The following is a 19465-nucleotide window of genomic DNA, read 5'->3' as shown; positions in this document are numbered from 1 at the left end:
TTCTGTCACATAATATTTGTATAAAGTACTTGTGAAATTCATGTACAGTATGGCTGGTCCCACACAAGGTAGTGTATTGAGTGTTTTCAACAATAGACATGCAGCTTGTCACCATGGTTACTTGTCTCTCTCTTTTTATCACCCTCTGCTCCTGTCAATCTATCTCCCCCACAGCTTGTAAAAATGGCAAGCGCTTGAAGAAAGAGAAGGTCAATGTGGATATTATACATTTTGGGGAAGTGGTAAGAATGGTTTCCTTATGCCAATATTTTTAATGAGCCCTTGTGTGTACCTACCTACCTACATACATACAGTGGGGCAAAAAAGTATTTAGTCAGCCACCAATTGTGCAAGTTCTCCCACTTAAAAAGATGAGAGGCCTGTAATTTTCATCATAGGTAGACTTCAACTATGACAGAAAAAATCCAGAAAATCACATTGTAGGATTTTTTATGACTTTATTTGCAAATTCTAGTGGAAAATAAGTATTTGGTCACCAACAAACAAGCAAGATTTCTGGCTCTCACAGACCTGTAACTTCTTCTTTAAGAGGCTCCTCTGTCCTCCACTCGTCACCTGTATTAATGGCACCTGTTTGAACTTGTTATCAGTATAAAAGACACCTGTCCACAACCTCAAACAGTCACACCCCAAACTCCACTATGGCCAAGACCAAAGAGCTGTCAAAGGACACCAGAAATAAAATTGTAGACCTGCACCAGGCTGGGAAGACTGAATCTGCAATAGGTAAGCAGCTTGGTTTGAAGAAATCAACTGTGGGAGCTATTATTAGGAAATGGAAGACATACAAGACCACTGATAATTTCCCTCGATCTGGGGCTCCACGCAAGATCTCACCCCGTGGGGTCAAAATGATCACAAGAACGGTGAGCAAAAATCCCAGAACCAACACAGGGGGGCCTAGTGAATGACCTGCAGAGAGCTGGGACCAAAGTAACAAAGCCTACCATCAGTAACACACTACGCCGCCAGGGACTCAAATCCTGCAGTGCCAGACGTGTCCCCCTGCTTAAGCCAGTACATGTCCAGGCCCGTCTGACGTTTGCTAGAGAGCATTTGGATGATCCAGAAGAAGATTGGGAGAATGTCATATGGTCAGATGAAACCTAAATATAACTTTTTGGTAGAAACTCAACTCGTCGTGTTTAGAGGACAAAGAATGCTGAGTTGCATCCAAAGAACACCATACCTACTGTGAAGCATGGGGGTGGAAACATCATGCTTTTGGGCTGTTTTTCTGCAAAGGGACCAGGCCGACTGATCCGTGTAAAGGAAAGAATGAATGGGGCCATGTATCGTGAGATTTTGAGTGAAAACCTCCTTCCATCAGCAAGGGCATTGAATATGAAACGTGGCAGGTCTTTCAGCATGACAATGATCCCAAACACACCGCCCGGGCAACGAAGCAGTGGCTTCGTAAGAAGCATTTCAAGGTCCTGGAGTGGCCTAGCCAGTCTCCAGATCTCAACCCCATACAAAATCTTTGGAGGGAGTTAAAAGTCCGTGTTGCCCAGCAACAGCCCCAAAACATCACTGCTCTAGAGGAGATCTGCATGAAGGAATGGGCCAAAATACCAGCAGCAGTGTGTGAAAACCTTGTGAACACTTACAGAAAACGTTTGACCTCTGTCATTGCCAACAAAGGGTATATAACAAAGTATTGAGAAACTTTTTTATTGACCAAATACTTGTTTTTCACCATAATAAATTCATTAAAAATCCTACAATTTTCTGGATTTTTTTCTCTCTTTGTCTGTCATAGTTGAAGTGTACCTATGATGAAAATTACAGGCCTCTCTCCTTTTTAAGTGGGAGAATATTTTAGATTCTTCAAAGAAGCCACCCTTTGCCTTTGACAACTTTGCACACTCCTGACATTCTCTCAACCAGCTTCATGAGGAATGCTTTGCTAACAGTCTTGCAGGAGTTCCCACATATGCTGAGCACTTGTTGGCTGCTTTTCATTCACTCTGCGGTTCAACTCATCCCAAACCATCTCAATTGGATTGAAGTCAGGTGATTGTGGAGGCCAGATCACCTGATGCAGCACTCCATCACTCTCCTTCTTGGTCAAATAGCACTTACACAGCCTGGAGGTGTGTTTTAGGTCATTGTCCTGTTGAAAAACAAATGTAGTCCTACTAAACACAAACTAGATGGGATGGCGTATCACTGCAGAATGCTGTGTGCCTTAAATTCTAAATAAATCACTGACAGTGTCACCAACATAGCACCATCACATCTCCATGATTCATGGTGGGAACCACACATGCAGCGATCATCTCTTCTGTTCTACTCTGCCTCCCACAAAGGCGTTTGGAACCAAAAATTTAACATTTGGACTCATCAGACAAAATGACAGATTTCCACTGGTCTAATGTCCATTGCTTGTGTTTCTTGGCCCAAGCAAGTCTCTTGTTATTGGTGTCCTCGAGTAGTGGTTTCTTTGCAGCAATTCGACCATGAATACCTGATTTCACGCAGTCTCCGCTGAACAGTTGATCTTGAGATGTCTGTTACCTTGAACTCTGTGAAGCATTTATTTGTGCTGCAATACTTTTGTATGTACACGTATGTGGACACCTCTTCAAATGAGTGGATTCAGCTATTTCAGCCACACCTATTGCTGACAGGTGTATAAAATGGCCTTACTGATGAGCTCATTGAGTTTCCACGTGGCACTGTCATATGATGCCACCTTTCCAACAAGTCAGTTGTGATATTTCTGCCCTGCTAGAGCTGCCCCAGTCAACTGGAAGTCCTTTTTACATCTAGGAGTAACAACTGCTCAGCCGTGAAGTGCTAGGCCAAAAAATAATATGTCCTCGGTTGCAACTACCGAGTTCCAAACTGCCTCTGGAAGCAACGTCAGCACAAGTACTGTTCGCCAGGAGCTTCGTGAAATGGGTTTCCATGGCTGAGCAGACGCACACAAGCCTAAGATCTCCATACGAGTGATGTAAAGCCATTGGACTTCGGAGCAGTGGAAACGCCTTCTCTGGAATGATGAATCACGCTTCACCATCTGGCAGTTCGACAGACAAATCTGGGTTTGACGGATGCCAGGAGAACGATACCTTCCCCAATGCATAGTGTAAAGTTTGGAGGAGGAATAATGGTTGGGGTTGTTATTCATGGTTCGGGCTAGTCCCCATAGTTCTAGTGAAGGGAAATCTTAATGCTACAGCAGACAACGATATTCTAGACAAGTGGTTTCCAAACTTTTTATAGTCCCGTACCCCTTCAAACATTCAACCACCAGCTGCGTACCCCCTCTAGCACCATAGTCAGCTTAGTCTCAAATGTTTTGCCATCGTTGTAAGCCTGCCACACACACTATACGATACATTAATTAAACATAAGAATGAGTTTGAGTTTTTGTCACAAGCCGACTCGTGGGAAGTGACAGAGCCAGGGCACAAATAATAATAATCAATAATTTTGCTCTTTATTTAGCCATCTTACATATAAAACCTTATTTGTTCATCAAAAATGGTGCTTAACTCACCACAGGTTAATGAGAAGGGTGTGCTTGAGGATGCACATACCTCTGCAATGTTGGGTTGTATTGGAGAGAGTCTCAGTCTTAAATAATTCTCCAATCATAGTCTGTGCCTATATTTAGTTTTCATGCTAGTAAGGGCCGAGTATCCACTCTCACGTAGGTACGTGGTTGCAAAGGGCATCAGTGTCTTAACAGTGCGATTTGCCAATGCAGGATACTCATGAGTGCAGCCCAATCCAGAAATCTGGCAGTGGCTTCTGATTTAAATTCAATTTTCACAGAATCGCTTGTTGCAATTTTGATGAGGCTGTCTTGTTCAGATATCGGTAAGTGGACTGGAGGCAGGGCATGAAAGGGATAACAAATCCAGTTGTTTGTGTGGTCCGTTTTGGGAAAGTACCTGCGTAATTGCGCTTCCAGCTCACTCACTTGCTTCGCTATAGCACATTTGACATTGTCCGTAAGCTTGTTCATTTGCACACAAAAAATAATACGATGGAAAGATCTGTGTGTAGTCCTTTTTATTGCAGACAGAAAAGAGCTCCAACTTCTTGGCCTCAATTTTGTCATCTCTCAATTTTAAAAGAAACGTGTCAATACGTTGGCGTGGACCCCAGCGGTGACCCCGAGCTTGTTCTGGTAAGAAGGCAATATTTTTAAATTTTTTAAAAACATTTGTCATTTAGCAGATATTCTTATCCAGAGTGACTTAGTCAAGTGAACCGGAGTTACCAGCTCTATTATTGTTTCCCTGGCATCTGTGTGCCCATCTACTCAGGCTCTGCGTGTGTCCATGGAGGAACAGAGGCAGGAGGAGGAGGCTCGCCGAGTGGCTGTTGCTTCTGCAGCCGATGTCACCAGTGTATGGTAAGGAGAGGGAGGGTAGGGACAGATGTCTCTCTAGTGAGTAGGTTTTGTATCCCTTGTCTGATATATATTTTTATGCCTAACCATTCTCATTTCTAAAGTATGTAGGGTATAAAAGAAGAGAATACGGATGTTTGTACTGTATGATGGTTTAATTGAACAATTCGCTTGCTCTCAGAATCTGAGGATGCCCTGCTAAAGATGTCGGTGACTCAGCCTGAGACTGGTAGAGCTGCAGCAATATGACCGAGGAGGAGCAGATTGCATATGCCATGCAGATGTCCCTGGCCGGAGAAGGTGGGTTATAAATCACCATCCACACTCATGCTTTCTGAATAGCACCCACTGACACACACACGTGTTAGCTGTGTGGGTGATTCTAAAAAGTGATTGTAGGTCTTTTTTAAAAACTGTTTTTGGTTCAAAGCTTGGGACCTACCAATCACCCAGAATGACGCACTGCAAACCAAAACAAAGAGACAGATGCGGCCACTTACCATTGCCAGATACATATCGATTTCAATTTTCCATATGATATACATTATATTTGATTTTGACTCTCCCTCCACTCCCTACCAACCCGTCCCTGTGATTAGAGTATGGAGATGTGATGGCTATGGACACAGGTGCCCCCATGGACACTGAGACTGCCAAGGTAGGTAACTCACATGATCAATGAAATCAGGAACCTTACAATTTGTTGTTCAATACATTCATGTGTGATATCGGTCTGCAAAAAATTCCCAGCTGCATTTATGAAACGTGCTCTCTCTTGATTGTGTATGTTCTCTATCTCCCTTCCAATCAGAATCACATTTATTTGGTCAAGTACATTTACAGGTACCAGGAATTTGACCTGATGAAATTATTCTGACAACAATAAACAAAATATACAATCAGTGCCTTTCATTAATAATGTGCCTTGTGGCTCTTCCTCAGGAGGATGATGACTATGATGTAATGCAGGACCCAGAGTACCTCCAGAGCGTTCTGGAGAACTTGCCAGGTGTCGACCCTAACAATGAGGCCATCCGAAACGCCATGGGCTCCCTGGCCTCCCAGACAGGCCCACCCAAGCCTGACAGCAAGAAGGACGAGGAGAAGAAGGAATGGGGACAGACAGATTGACGACACCCATGGGGCTGCATCCGAAATGGCACCGCACTGGTCTAAAGTAGTGCACTATAAGGAATAGGGTACAATTTCAGATTAAACCATGGACAACCAGACAAAGACATGACACATATAGGGTTGACACTGACATACGGGAACACAGTTGGACGGACACGAATGCATGATATGACTTACTGATGACGGACTGTCGACAATATCCACAAGAAACCCACAAGCACACACAAATAGACCAGACAACAGTAAGACCACACTGGGATGCCACCAGTCTTTACTGCCATTCAATTGAATATGATCTTCTTATCTGCATATAATCTCAGTTTAATATAGACATCATTTCTGGTTTCTCACTGATTTAACCTGTCCTAACTGACTTACTCGCCAACTGGCATTTAATGACAGGTCCCCAAGCTTGTAAACTAAACAGTATCCATCTTTCATTTTTTTTTCTGTTGCAATAAAAAAGATGGATGAAGCTTGTTTGTATGAATGTTTTCTTTTATGACCCTCTACTCCATATAGCTAGAATAGGAACGTTTTAATAAGAGAACATGTTTCCCATGTCAATAAAGCCCTTACATTGAAATTGAATTGAGAGATGTGTGATCTGTGGCAATAATTAACATATCTGGTTTTATTATATACAAACTGTAGACACCAGTTTAGTGTCCCATTTAGAAATGAAAAAAATCACATTTGTTCGTTTTTGGCACCATTCCCTTGACAACTTATTTTTGTGGAATCGGCAGTAAAAAAAGAAATTGCATCGATACAATGATCTGATAGGAGCTATTTTCATCATGTGACGGGAAGTAAAAGGGCTCTTCGTCTGGAGCGAGAGACTATAGTCGGGAATCACAGATCCAGGTAAACAATCAAAATGTGCAATTGAGATTGAAAATACCGGTCCCACCAATTGTCCACAGTGGCAATGATCAACCCATAAGATCACTTTATTGACAGTCGAGTGCATGGTTATTCCCCAGTAACCCGTTATGAATGGATACAATGGCCTCCGCTAAAGAAACCCTCGCGCTGCTTGGGCTCATTGGCCAGTTAGCCTGGCTGAATATGATGAAGGGGAAGCCGAAAATAAACTCACAGCTGCAAGACGTTTGTGGTGTTAAATTATTCATCATTGTGAAACCATTGTAGGTTATTCCATATGTAACGCATCTCAAAATCTGCATTTAATGTCCTCACTCAGTGAATTAAAACTATTAAACAGATCAACAGAAGTGCATTTATTTCTTAGCTAGCAATAGTAAGCTAGCTATGTTGTAGCTTTTAGCTAGCATTAGCTAGTTGACAATCGTAGACAACACGATGTCTGTTTCAGAAACGGTATTGTGTTCATGTTAGCTAGGCAACATAGCCCCCTACTCGCAATGTTTACTGTATGCAATACTTTGAGAAGCTGGCTAGTAATCTTAGTGTCGAACAGTCGTAGCTACCACTGCTCGGGTCAAAGAAATCCTGCTCTGTTGTCCATCGACATGGATCTGCTGCTAACTAGCTAGCTTGCCTAAGTATTAACTAGGTAGCTAGTTATAATTACTGAACAGGAACATGAAGGATTATATCCCTTTTTATTTAAACTTTTGTATACATGATTTAGGTACAATGAGAAACACAGGACGTTATCGTGCCATCATGTCACTCATTCTCTGTCCGCTTGGTGTACTCTGTCTTCCAGGATTAGGTCCCGGCATGGGGGACATGAAGACCCCAGATTTCGATGACCTGTTGGCAGCGTTTGACATTCCCGACATTGAGGCCATCCAGTCTGCTCCTGATGAGGCTGAGGGCCCACACGGGCCAGGCGGTGCTCCTCTGGGAAAGCCAGACGGTGGGGTTGGTGTAGGACCGTCTCTGAGACCACCTAGCCCCCCAGACCCCCAAGCTGACACCCCTATTGTCAGCGTTATTGTAAAGAACCGTGTGCGACACGACACCATCGACGGAGGGGATGGGGACACACACCAGGACACTATGGACGGCATTGCTGGGGTCGCTGTGGGTCCACGGCTCGGTGCCTGTACCCCAGGCATGGCGGAATCTGAACCACTCAACCACAATGGGTTTGGGGTCTCTGGTGTGACCCCGCCCCTAACCCAGGCTCATGCCCAATCTAATGGGGAGCCGTGGTCCGTGTGTAAACCCAAAACAGCTTCAGAGGGTGGAGGATGCGGTGCTGGATCAACTAAATCTGCCAAGCAGGTTGGCAATATATTCAACAGACTGAAGCCTCTCATGGTGCAGGGGTCAGGAGACCCTGTAGGGAAGGCGAGAAAGATGCAGCTTCTACAGCAGCAGCACTACCAGCAGCAGCAGCATACACAGCAAGAGACGGGCCAAGGAGGAGGAGATGAGGACAAAGCATCGTTATCCTCCTCTTCATCTGTCGAGTCTGCTCTTCTTGTCCCAGCAGTGTCAGTTGGACTGTCCTCTCCTTTCTTCCCGCCTTCCAAGCCTCTGCTCCTGTCTCCGTCATCAGCCCTCTCTTCACACCCGCTGCACTCATCTCAGCCGTTTAACGGGGCACCTAAAGCCGGCCCGGCATTATTTAGTCCCCGAGACTCAGAGGAGGATGATTCCGATCCGGACCTAGGGCCCCCGCTGCTGATCCAGGAACCCCCTGACTCCCCCTCCCGCACCCCTCCCAAACTGGCACGTCGTTTTAGATCCCCTGCTGCCATCTCTGACTCCACCCATCCCATGGCCTCTTCGGCAGCTCACCCCAAACCAGGGGACACTCCCTCGGGCACTATCGTGACCTCAACTCCCCAGTCAGGCTCCACCAAGAGTCCACCACAGGAAGACAAACACCCAGAGCATGTTATAGAAGAGCGGGACTCGCCTGAAAGTCCTGAGCCAGAGATACCCAAATCGGCAGCACCAGTAACTGCCAAGAGGTGCTCCAGCCCTGCAGTAGCCTCCACACCGCCCCCCTCAGACCTTCAGGAGCCTAAGGAGGAGGAGGAGATGGAGTTGGGGAATGGAATAGAGAAGGCTATTATGGATGGCAAGGCAGATTTTGGAAAGGAAGAGGGTGCAAGAACAGGAGAGGAGAAAATGGAGATGGATGATGGCAAGTCTAAACCTCCAACCACCGAAGGTAGCACCTCAATTCCAGGAGGGCCTGCGGCTCCTGCCAGGCCCCTCAAAGTGCGGATAAAGACCATCAAAACCTCCACTGGTGGAATCACCAGAACTGTTACCAGGGTCGCACCCAAAGCAGGTGCTGCCGGAGCCAAGGGTTTGGACCCCAGCAAGGCTCATCAAGGGGGTCGCAAGGCCCCAGCCAACAGGTCCCGGAAGCCTGACACTCCCTCTGGTCGTATGGTAGCCTCCCAGACGCAGAAAGTAAAGAGCCTCAACACACTACCTGTGTCTACACTAGCAGCCAGTAGCGCTATGCTAGTTGCTGCAACCAAGGCTCAGAACAAGATGGCTGCCTCAGACAAAGCCATGGTATCTGCCACTGCTGTTAGCTTCACTAAATCTGCCGCCCTGCCTGCCGCTCCCTGTGTCTCCTCTCCTAAGTTCTCAGTAGCCACTGGTGGGCTGTGTGTACGTCCTGTCGGTGCTAAAACAGCTAACGGAGGCACCGCCAGCATCCTAGCCGGCACTCACCAGCCAAACAAGCCTGCCTCCATCGTGAACAGTACGGGTGCCGTCATCTCCCGCAGTCAGTCTAGCCTGGTGGAGGCCTTCAACAAGATCCTCAACAGCAAGAACCTGCTGCCCAGTTATAAACCCGACCTTTCAGCTCCTCTGCCCCCAGAGTGGGGGCTTCCTCTGCCTGCCACGGGTTACCGCTGTCTGGAATGTGGCGACGCCTTCGCCCTGGAGCGCAGCCTGGCCCGTCACTACGACAGGCGCTCGCTGCGCATCGAAGTGACCTGCAATCACTGTGCCAAACGGCTGGCCTTCTTTAACAAGTGCAGCCTGCTGCTCCACGCCAGGGAGCATAAAGAACGCGGGCTGGTCATGCAGTGCTCTCACCTTGTCATGAGGCCCGTCAACATGGAGCAGATGATTGGCCAGCAGGACACCACACCCATCGGTAAGGCATCTCTTTCGGAATAGTTTTTAGTGACAGTGGCTGCGTCTCGTAGGGCTCTGGACAAAAGTAGTGCAAAAAAGTAAAAGCCATTTAGGATGTGGCTTCACAAACAATGCTTTATTTCTGTCAGGATGTGGTCAGTAAGTTCAATTCACCTTCATCTTATTTGTGTTCTTGCTTTGCTTTGTTGACAAGGCATGCTCTCCCCTTCTTCAATCTCCTGTCCTCCCCCAGTCTCCTCCCCCACGTCCGGAGTCCCCGCCGTATCGTCCAGCTCCAGCCCACTGAAGGACACACGGTCTCCCTCCGCCGCACAGCCGAGACCAGTCCGCCGCGCGCTCCAGAGCCCCCAGGCACTGATGCCCCTCCCCTGCAAGAAGGGCGAGGTGCTGCAGTACCACAACTTCAAGTGTCCCGAGTGCCAGGCCCAGTTCTCTGGCAAGGCCGAGCTGGTCGCCCACTTCCAGCAGATCAGAGCTACCCCCAACTCGGTGAGTCCTTTGATATAGAGCCTGAAGTATGGGTGTGCATTACTTACAGGCTAGTAACGAACTACTAGTGTCAAGCTTAGTCATGTATAATGACTGAATGAGTATTGACTAAGGTAAAGCAGGCCATTAAACATATTAAAGTGGTATTCCAGACACCGATTAAGCCTCGTCCTGGGCTAAGAAACACTTTCAATGGAGAACCTCCACTGAACATGCCCTTTAGTCCAGGATTAGGATTAATCTGTGTTTGGGAAACCACTTTAATATGTTTAATGGCCTGCTTTACTTTATTAGTCAATACTATTACAAAGTACTAGTGTTTACTATGAAAACAAGTCATTAGTAATGGCTCAAAATGGTTTTATTAATATTCCCTCCCCTTCTAAGACATGTGGGTGATGACTGTCTTATTACGCAATACTAGTTTTAGTATTAGTAGAAGTTTTGCAGTATTAGAAGTAGTAGTGTATTCATAGTGTTATGCCGTAGTCAACTTTTAGACCTTTTCTCCTCGCTATCCAAACCTGTACGCTGTGCTCCACTCCCATGATGCTGCTAATGTTTACTATGAAAACGAATTATGATTAATGCCTCTGTGTGTACTAAATGTCAATTGTTAAACCTGTTCCCGCTCATCTTCCTGCCCAGACCTGTACCCTGTGTTCCCCTCCCATGATGCTGCCTAACTGGTGCAGTGTGTCGGCTCACCAGAGGATTCATAAGCACCGGGCACCCCACGTCTGTCCAGAGTGTGGGGGCATTGCCCGGCAAGCCAGCTTCCAGACCCACCTGGAGGAGGCCTGTCTGCACTTCGCCCGCCGCATCGGATACAGGTGAAGAGATAGTGTCTGCACTGATAAGTCAGCAACAAATGTGATAGGTCTGCACATGAAGGATGTTGCAAAAAGTATTTTCACTAGCTTATACAGACGTTTCGGCTTAGCAGCCTTTTTCAGTGTGCAAGTAATCTGCACTGATATGCAAACGTGCTACAAATACATGCATGTCTACATTCCACAAACTACTGCTTAGATGCAGCATTGTCAGGTGGATGTATGAGTGAGAGAAAACTACAATAATCAAATGCAAATATGCCTCAGATAACATTCTTTGTGAAAAGACCCTTTTGTGGTTGAAGATTCTCGCCGTAGTTACATGACAATCAAGCCACCCAATTGTCAATGGACACTATATTAGCATCATTGACAACAGTGACTAAACCTATGTGTTTAACATTTTGTTTTTGTTCATATCCGTTTCCCCAGGTGCTCCAGTTGCCAGGTGGTCTTCGGGGGTCTGAACTCCATCAAGTCCCACATCCAGACGGCCCACTGCGAGGTGTTCCACAAGTGCCCCAGCTGCCCCATGGCCTTCAAGTCTGCCCCTAGTGCACAGGGACACATCAGCACCCAGCACCCTACCCTCACCGGGGGACAGGCTAAGTAAGTGCCCCACAGTCACTGAATCATGTTATGTCTCTTTAGGTTTAGAGCAGTGTTTTCCAATCCTGGTCCTGAGGACCCAGAGGGGTGCACGTTTTTGTCCTAGTGCTCTAGCACTAACACACTTAATTCAACTGTGTTCAGGTGTATTAAAACAAAAATGTGCATATTTTGGGTCCCCAAGACCAGGATTGGGAAACACTGGTTTTGTGTATTTTAAAGCACTCAGTTTTCGTCCAAATTTGAGCCCTGATAAAAACGTTACATTCACGCCACTATTTGCCTCTTTCTCTATATTTGCAGAATGATCTACAAGTGTGTGATGTGCGATACAGTTTTTACCCAGAAACCGTTACTGTACATGCATTTCGACACCCACCTGGCCAAGCAGAAAGTGCATGTGTTCAAGTGTCCTGACTGCACCAAACTCTACGCGCAGAAAGGTTCCATGATGGAACACATAAAGGTTTGTTTAGTTACATTCTAACTCACAGGGAAACATATGATTGCAGTAAAGGAAAGTGATATGTTAGTTGTTCAATGGTATGGTAAATAGTAATTTATATTCTCTCATTTGACATTGGTCATTCCTCTCACTTCCTCTTATACTGTTGTCCAGACTGCTCACAGAGGACTGTCAGTCAAACAGGAGGGACAATCCGATGCCTCCGCACCTGCCACAGCCCCCACCAACCCCTCCCCCCCATCCCCCCCCAAATCTAAGCCCTCTGAAAAAACAGACAACTCAGATGGAGAGGACTGGGGCCGAGACCAAGAAGAAGAGGAGGAAGGAGAAGAAGAGGGGGATGAGGACTATGAGAAACCTGAGAATCAGTGTAGTTCTATGGAGGCAGGCAGCCATCGTGGGACCCCCTCAGAATGGAGCTGCCAGCAATGTCAGAAGAGCTTCACACAGAGCGACGACTACATCTCTCACATGAAAACAGAGCATGGAAAGGTAAGGCCATACAAATGTAATTAATTGTTAAAAAAATAGATTTTTTTTTTCTTCATTTGATTCATGTCAATCTCTTTTATTAAACTATTATTTTGAATGATTCGCTTCGCTATTGTAGTAGTTGGGATTCGGTAAGAGCTCAGTGAATTGAATCACGGGAATCAAAATAATAATTTGTGAATCGCAAAAATTAAAAGGGATTTTTTTAGTAGCCCTCCTTTTGGATTATGTTGCTGTTAGACTTGTTTTGTAGATACATTAAGTTGATTTGTGGGAATTGCAACTAAATAGATGCTAGTCAGCATGCAGTGAACACTTCTAAAGTCAGATAAATCTGACTAACCTAGAATAGGTACATTTCCTGGAGACAGGGTGTACTTGCTTCTGCTGTCTAAAAATATTTGTATGATTACGGGAGTGGGAGATGTGTTAAATGTAGAATTCTAGCTAAATAAAAGCTGAAGCAGTTCGATATCGTAAATAGAATTCTATACACTGAGTATACAAAACATTAGGAGGACTTGCACTTTCCATAGACTGACCAGGTGAAAGCTATGATCCCTTATTGATGTCACCTGTTAAATCCACTTAAATCAGTGTAGATGAAGGGGAGGAGACCGGTTAAATAATCATTTTCAAGCCTTAAGACAATTGAGACATGGATTGTGTACAGTATGCGTGCCATTCAGAGGGTGAATAGGCAAAACAAAAGTAAGTGCCTTTGAACGGGGTATGGTATTAAGTGCCAGGCACACCGGTTTAAGCGTGTCAAGAACTGCAACGCTGCTGGGTAATTTAACGCTCAACAGTTTCCCGTGTGTATCAAGAATGGTCCACCACCCAAAGGGCATCCAGCCAACTTCACACAACTGTGGGAAGCATTGGAGTCAACATGAACCAGCAACCATGTGGAATGCTTTCAACACCTGGAGTCCATGCTCCGATGAATTAAGGCTGTTGAGAGGGCAAAAAGGGTGTGCAACTCAATATTAGGAAGGTGCTCCTAATGTTTTGTACACGGAGTGTATATTATCAATTATGGACACCAATGTAGTTAATTAGGAGCAGACCCAGATCTGACTGGGACTCAAACCTTGGTCCTCTGAAAAGTGACTGTCACTAGGCTAAAATCTCTTGCTGAGGTCACTAGGTGTTTGTACCAAGGTTGTTTAGTATTTTTACGACTTCTTGATTTGTTTTTTATTTTCTTCGCTTCAATTTTGTGGCGAAAAAAAATCTGTTATACAGTAAATAAAATGTGTATGGTCGAAGTGTAATGTCAGTGTCTGTGTACACACGGGGAGATTACGAAAGGACTCACCCTCTCTTATTTCCTTGTGTATCTGCCTCTGTAGGCTATGAAGAAGTTCCTGTGTCGTGTGTGTGAGAGCTCCTTCTGCACCTCTTCCAGCCTGCGGCGCCATGTACGCGTCATCCACGAGGGGAACAAGAGAGTCTTCCACTGCCAGTGAGTGAACCCCATACTCATCTATACATCCACAAAAGCACCATATTTGGTTCCCTGTAGCTCAGATGGTAGAGCATGGATAGTGGGTTCAATTCATGGGACCACCCATACATTCTGCTAAATGGCATATATTATATTTGAAAATGTCTAAGAGTGGATGGGACAAGACAATTAGCAGGGACATTGAGAATGTTATGTTCAGTCTAATATCAGCCCACCTAGGTAAAGTGTACAGCATCCTCAGAGCCTCTGTGTATACATGTGTGTTTGCAGATATTGCACTGAGGGCAAGCGGACCTTCAGCAGTCGGCTAATACTGGAGAAGCATATCCAGGTCCATCATCACGGGGTCAGATCCACTGATGGACAGGTCAGTTAGAATCCATTCTTCTTTCCATTACTTGGTGGGGGTACATTTCAGTCTCAGTCATAATTGGAAAACTGTACTCTTGTTTCCTGTGTGCTCTCTGCAACTTTGGTCTATAATGTTACCCATTGTGTGGTGACTTGGATCTGAATATGTTAAACCAAAAATCAAGATAATGCTTTTTGAACGTTCTCTCCTTTTCCCATCGCCCCTCTGTCCACCTGCAGGGCCCTCAGACCAGGAAGCGTTCAGCACCGGGTAAGGGGCCAGGCAGCTCGTCTGAAGCTGACGGGGAGGGGGGGCCACCAGGGGACGAGGAAGGGGGTGGCACGGACAGCGGAGAGGCCACAGAGGAGGGGGGCGAGGAGGGCTGCAGTCCCGTGAAGAGAACTCGCGCGTCAGCACCTCCCGAGGCCGACAACGTGTTCCACTGCGTGCCGTGCGGCTTCGCCACAGAGGACGCCACCGAGTTCCAGCGCCACATCCCGCAGCATCGCGCCGATGCTGCCTCCTTCCAGTGCCTGCAGTGTGGCGTGTGCTTCGCCTCGGCCGGCTCCCTGGGACGCCACCGTTTCATCACCCACCGCGTGAGAGACCCCCAGGGGGAGTCCGATCGCAGGCCGCCTCGCACCCCTTCTTCCCCAGATGGCTCACCACCCTCCCCCCTGGAGGGAGAGGACGGAAAGGGGAGTATGAGCTGCAGGGTGTGCAGGCGGCGCTTCAACAGGGCCTCTGACCTTAACACCCACTTGAGGACCCACGGCATGGCCTTCATCACCGCCCACAAGACAGACAAGCCCCAGTAGGTTGAAGCTGCCCCTAGATGCTGATCCTGGGTCAGTTTTGCATTTCCCCCACTAATGTTTAAGGTTAGGATTGGGGAGAGGAAGCTGATCCTAGATCTGTAACTCTGGGAAACTTCACCCCAGAGCCGGACAAGCCCCAGTATGGAGAGGGGTGAGGCCTCGGGGGTGACGGACAGGCCTGGGAGATGAGGGGTTTTGACTTGGAATCATACTTGGGTAGCTGAATTTGGATGGATAAAAGCAGACCCAGATCTACTTCTGTGCTGTTTTGAGCCATCTGAGCTCTGTGTTTCTTTGTCACTAACTGTGCAGTAAAACTCGCATGCTGAGCAGTGGACTGGACACGCATGTGGATGGGAGTTCTGAGGGTCAAGACCACCTGATCATAGCATTTACTTAAGCCATATGTGTCCATCATCAACTTTTCGATGACTTATTATTTTTCTGCCTTTAATATTATTGTATCTTTATGTGAACCATACTATATTTTTTCTACATGCGTTTCCTTCTGTATTTTTTTTTTTTTTTTTTGTCCATGTCTTTCTTACTAATTTCCTTATCCGAGCCATGTGTCTTGAAAGGTATTCTGTCTTGCATTGCATTGTCAAGCTCACATCCACACACACACACTGTACAAAGAAAGCACTCCTTTGGTTGGTCCTAGATCAGTTTCTATGGGTACATCTCTTTAGTGAGGGCTGGATAAAACTGTTCTCAAATCAGTAACCTTAGAGGTATCTGAAACAAAAAAAGGGAGTATTTGGAGAGTTTTAAACACTGATTAAGTACTAATAACATTGTTCTATTTATTTATATGAAACACATTGTTGTTGTTTGTGGGAGTCATTTGCCACCAATCTTATATCAAGATTAAATGGTAAAAGTAGTTTGAAATGGATGCCACAGACAGTGAAACGCGAGAATTATATCTGTGTTCCATACACATTTCTGTAGGAGACGAGTTTACATAGATTATTGTAACCGGTCTTATTTTGAGTGGTACATTGTGTCGTCAATTGTAGCTAGGACGAGAGATTTTACCTGTGGTGCACATGGGTGTATGTTGCGCTGTAAATACATATTATACACTAAAAGAAAGCTTTTTGGTTTTAATTCTTATGAAAATGTGAATTTAAGTATAGTATTTGTACTCGTAACTTTTTTTTTTTTTTACCAATTTGAAACATTTTTATGGAAGGTAGCTAGCTATATTGTCACTCACAATTAAGCAGAGGGAAAGTGTGAGGGGCTGTAGTGTTTTTTGTGTGTATTTTTCTCCCCAATTTCGTGGTATCCAAATTGGTAGTAGTTACAGTCTTGTCTCGTCGCTCTGCAACTCCTGTACGGACTCGGGAGAGGCAAAGGTCGAGAGCCATGCATCCTCCGAAACACAACCCAACCAAGCCGCACTGCTTCTTGACACAATGCCCATCCAACCCGGAAGCCAGCCGCACCAATGTGTCGGAGGAAACACCGTATACCTGGCGACCGTGTCAGCGTGCACTGCACCCGGCCCGCCACAGGAGTCACTAGTGCGTGATGAGACAAGGATATCCCTGCCGGCCAAACCCTCCCTAGCCCGGACGACGCGGAGCCAATTGTGCGCCGCCCCATGGGCCTCCCGGTCACAGCCGGCTGTGACAGAGCCTGGACACGAACCCAGAATCTCTAGTGGCACAGCGATGCAGTGCCTTGTGCCATTCGGGAGGCCCTGTATTGTGTTTTAATGATGTGTATGATTGATTTCTAACTGCAGAATCCATGCTTGCTGTACCCCACTTTCTTTATGTATCTGTCTCAAAAACCTCGTCACGTGAAAGCCTTTAAAAAATGTTGCCCGATATATATTAGAGAAAATGATTCCACAAGCTTCATTTTATTATTTTCCATTATGACTGTAGTCTGCTTGCTGAATTCCCATACAGTTTTTGTGCCGTTTCAAAATAAATGTGTAAAGGAGAACTTTTACTTCTGTCCAGTCTTTTGAATAAGCGTTATAGAACTGTTTAGAGTATGGCATGAAATATTTAATTTAGGCAAGTTTACATTATGTACAACAATTTTATACAGAAATACATCATTCCTCTACTCATAATCTTGACACAAACATTACTACCTTTGCAAGACACTAATCTTATACTACAGTCCTTTGGGATATAACTGTTCAAAATCCCAAATGCCACTATTGGATTCTCCCCTTTCACATGGTCACATGTTTTTTTCTTTTCTGGATGTACCCCCTCCAGCTCCACCATAGTACTACTTCATTTGTATTTTGGGGTACTTTACTATTTATATTTAACAACTTTTACTTACTACATTCCTAAAGAAAATAATTTACTTTTTACTCCATCGATTTTCCCTGACACCCAAATGTACTCATTACATTTCGAATGCTTAGCAGGATAGGAAAATTGTCCAATTCATGCACTTATCAAGAGAACATCTGGTAATCCCTACTGCCTCTGATCTGACGGACTCACTAAACATATACGTAGTTTGTAAATTATGTCTGAGTGTGAGTGTACCGCTGACTATCCTTAAATAATTAAAAAGAAAATGGTGCTGTCTGGTTTGCTTAATATAAGGAATGGGAAATTATTTATACTTTTGATACTCAGCTATTACATTTACTTTTGATACTTAATGTATATTTAAAACCAAATACATTTAGACTTTTTTTCAAGTATTATTTTACTTGGTGACTTTCACTTTTGAGTGATTTTCTATTAAGGCATCTTTAGTCAAAAGTATGGTAGCTGGGTACTTTTTCCACTACTAGATTCTAGTATTGTAGATTTTGATATTCTACATTTTGTCCTTATTCCCTTACCATAGGCCAACGGTGGCAGCAGCCATAAAGGTAGTATCTGGAAGAAGACATAGAAAGGTAGGCATCCAAGGATGCCTGCCCAGAAAGCAGAGGCTGAGAGACACTGCAGGTTTCAGGTGAGCACCTTTGAGAAAACAATACAACCACTATTTCAGCATGTACTAAAATCATTTTGTCATCTACAGTGCATTCAGAAAGTATTCAGACCCCTTGACTTTTTCTACATTTTGTTACACGACAGCCTTATTCTATACCCTATAATGGCAAAGTGAAAACAGGTTTTTAGATTTCTTTGGCAAATTTATAAAACAAAAAGCTATACCTTATTTACATAAGTATTCAGACCCTTTGCTATGAGACTAAACATTTTGCTCAGGTGCATACTGTTTCCATTGATCATCCTTGAGATGTTCAATGTTCAAAGCTCATCACTAAGCTAAGGACCCTGGGACTAAACATTTCCCTCTGCAACTGGATCCTGGACTTCCTGACAGGCTGCCCCCAGGTGGTAACAACACGTCTGCCATGCTGATCCTCAACACTGAGGCCCCGCAGGGGTGTGTGCTTAGTCCCCTCCTGCAATCCCTGTTCACCCACGACTGCGTGGCCAAACACGACCAACACCATCATTAAGTTTGCTGACGACACAACAGTGGTAGGCCTGATCACCAACAACGATGAGAAAACCATGTTTTTCTACGAAAGATCAAAAACCCTTAACCCCAATATTTTATGATGGTGAAAACTATCATTGTGAAGCCCCTAGCTATGTTTTTGCTTTCACAGTCATTTCTGAATATTATTTATTTAATGTGCCTAGTGATTAATTTACACCTGTCCCTCATTTTACATCCAACCCTGCTATATGAAATATATTCAAATTTGAATATGGTGAAACTATTCCTTTTAAAATATTTTTTAAATAAAAGAAACACTGAACATATAATACTCAATCAAATGTATTTATAAAGCCCTTACATCAGCTGATGTCACAAAGTGCTGTACAGAAACCCAGCCTAAAACCCCAAACAGCAAGCAATGCAGGTGTAGAAGGGCAGAACCTAGGAAGAAACCTAGAGAGGAAGCAGGCTATGAGGGGTGGCCAGTCCTCTTCTGGCTGTGCCGGATGGAGATAACATCATGGCCAAGATGTTCATAGATGACCAGCTGGGTAAAATAATAATCATCACAGTGGTTGTCGAGGGTGCAACAGGTCAGCACCTCATAGCCATTCATTCAGAGTATCTCGACCGCTCCTGTTGTCTCTAGAGAGTCTTTCCAAGCTAGTCAGTGGACTTCCAGTTTGGAGTAGTGCCATTTCCGTTCCAATTTTCTGGAAGCTTGCTTCAGAGCTTGGGTATTTTCTATATACCAGGGAGCTAGTTTCTTATGACAAATGTGTTTAGGGGTGCGACTGCATCTAGGGTATTGCGCAAGGTTAAATTGAGTTCCTCAGTTAGGTGGTTAACTGATTTTTGTACTCTGACGTCCTTGGGTAGACGGAGGG

At 45.1% G+C, this 19465-nt stretch overlaps 1 protein-coding gene and 1 pseudogene across 2 annotated transcripts; both read left to right on the top strand.

Annotated features, from left to right (window-relative positions):
* Nucleotides 1-3842: 3842 nt before the first annotated feature.
* Nucleotides 3843-6108, top strand: LOC109908493 (26S proteasome non-ATPase regulatory subunit 4-like; annotated as a pseudogene).
* Nucleotides 6109-6331: 223 nt separating this feature from the next.
* LOC109907710 (zinc finger protein 687b-like) lies at nucleotides 6332-17392 on the top strand. 2 transcript variants are annotated; one of them, XM_020505847.2, is made up of 10 exons: nucleotides 6332-6391; nucleotides 7221-9593; nucleotides 9789-10084; nucleotides 10733-10917; nucleotides 11350-11526; nucleotides 11830-11992; nucleotides 12146-12484; nucleotides 13840-13952; nucleotides 14226-14322; nucleotides 14547-17392. In XM_020505847.2, the coding sequence occupies exons 2-10, from the start codon at nucleotides 7235-7237 to the stop codon at nucleotides 15123-15125; spliced, it is 4308 nt and encodes a 1435-aa protein (XP_020361436.1). In that variant the 5' UTR covers nucleotides 6332-6391; nucleotides 7221-7234; the 3' UTR covers nucleotides 15126-17392. The 2 variants fall into 2 exon arrangements, with proteins under 2 accessions (XP_020361436.1, XP_031649714.1); XM_031793854.1 differs by having other exon boundaries at nucleotides 6343-6391; nucleotides 9828-10084; nucleotides 14547-17091.
* Nucleotides 17393-19465: the final 2073 nt, after the last annotated feature.

Source organism: Oncorhynchus kisutch, linkage group LG17, assembly GCF_002021735.2.
Source record: "Oncorhynchus kisutch isolate 150728-3 linkage group LG17, Okis_V2, whole genome shotgun sequence".
Taxonomy (NCBI): domain Eukaryota; kingdom Metazoa; phylum Chordata; class Actinopteri; order Salmoniformes; family Salmonidae; genus Oncorhynchus; species Oncorhynchus kisutch.
The sequence above is the reverse complement of the archived record's forward strand: the minus strand, read 5'-3'. Positions and strand labels throughout refer to the sequence as shown.

Excerpts from the sequence above, each read along its gene's own strand:
- LOC109907710 (XM_020505847.2), top strand. The coding sequence starts at position 7,235 with ATGGGGGACATGAAGACCCCAGATTTCGATGACCTGTTGGCAGCGTTT. Across the intron at positions 11,993-12,145 it reads CCATGATGGAACACATAAAG|ACTGCTCACAGAGGACTGTC; the intron begins GTTTGTTTAGTT and ends ACTGTTGTCCAG. Across the intron at positions 12,485-13,839 it reads TGAAAACAGAGCATGGAAAG|GCTATGAAGAAGTTCCTGTG; the intron begins GTAAGGCCATAC and ends CTGCCTCTGTAG.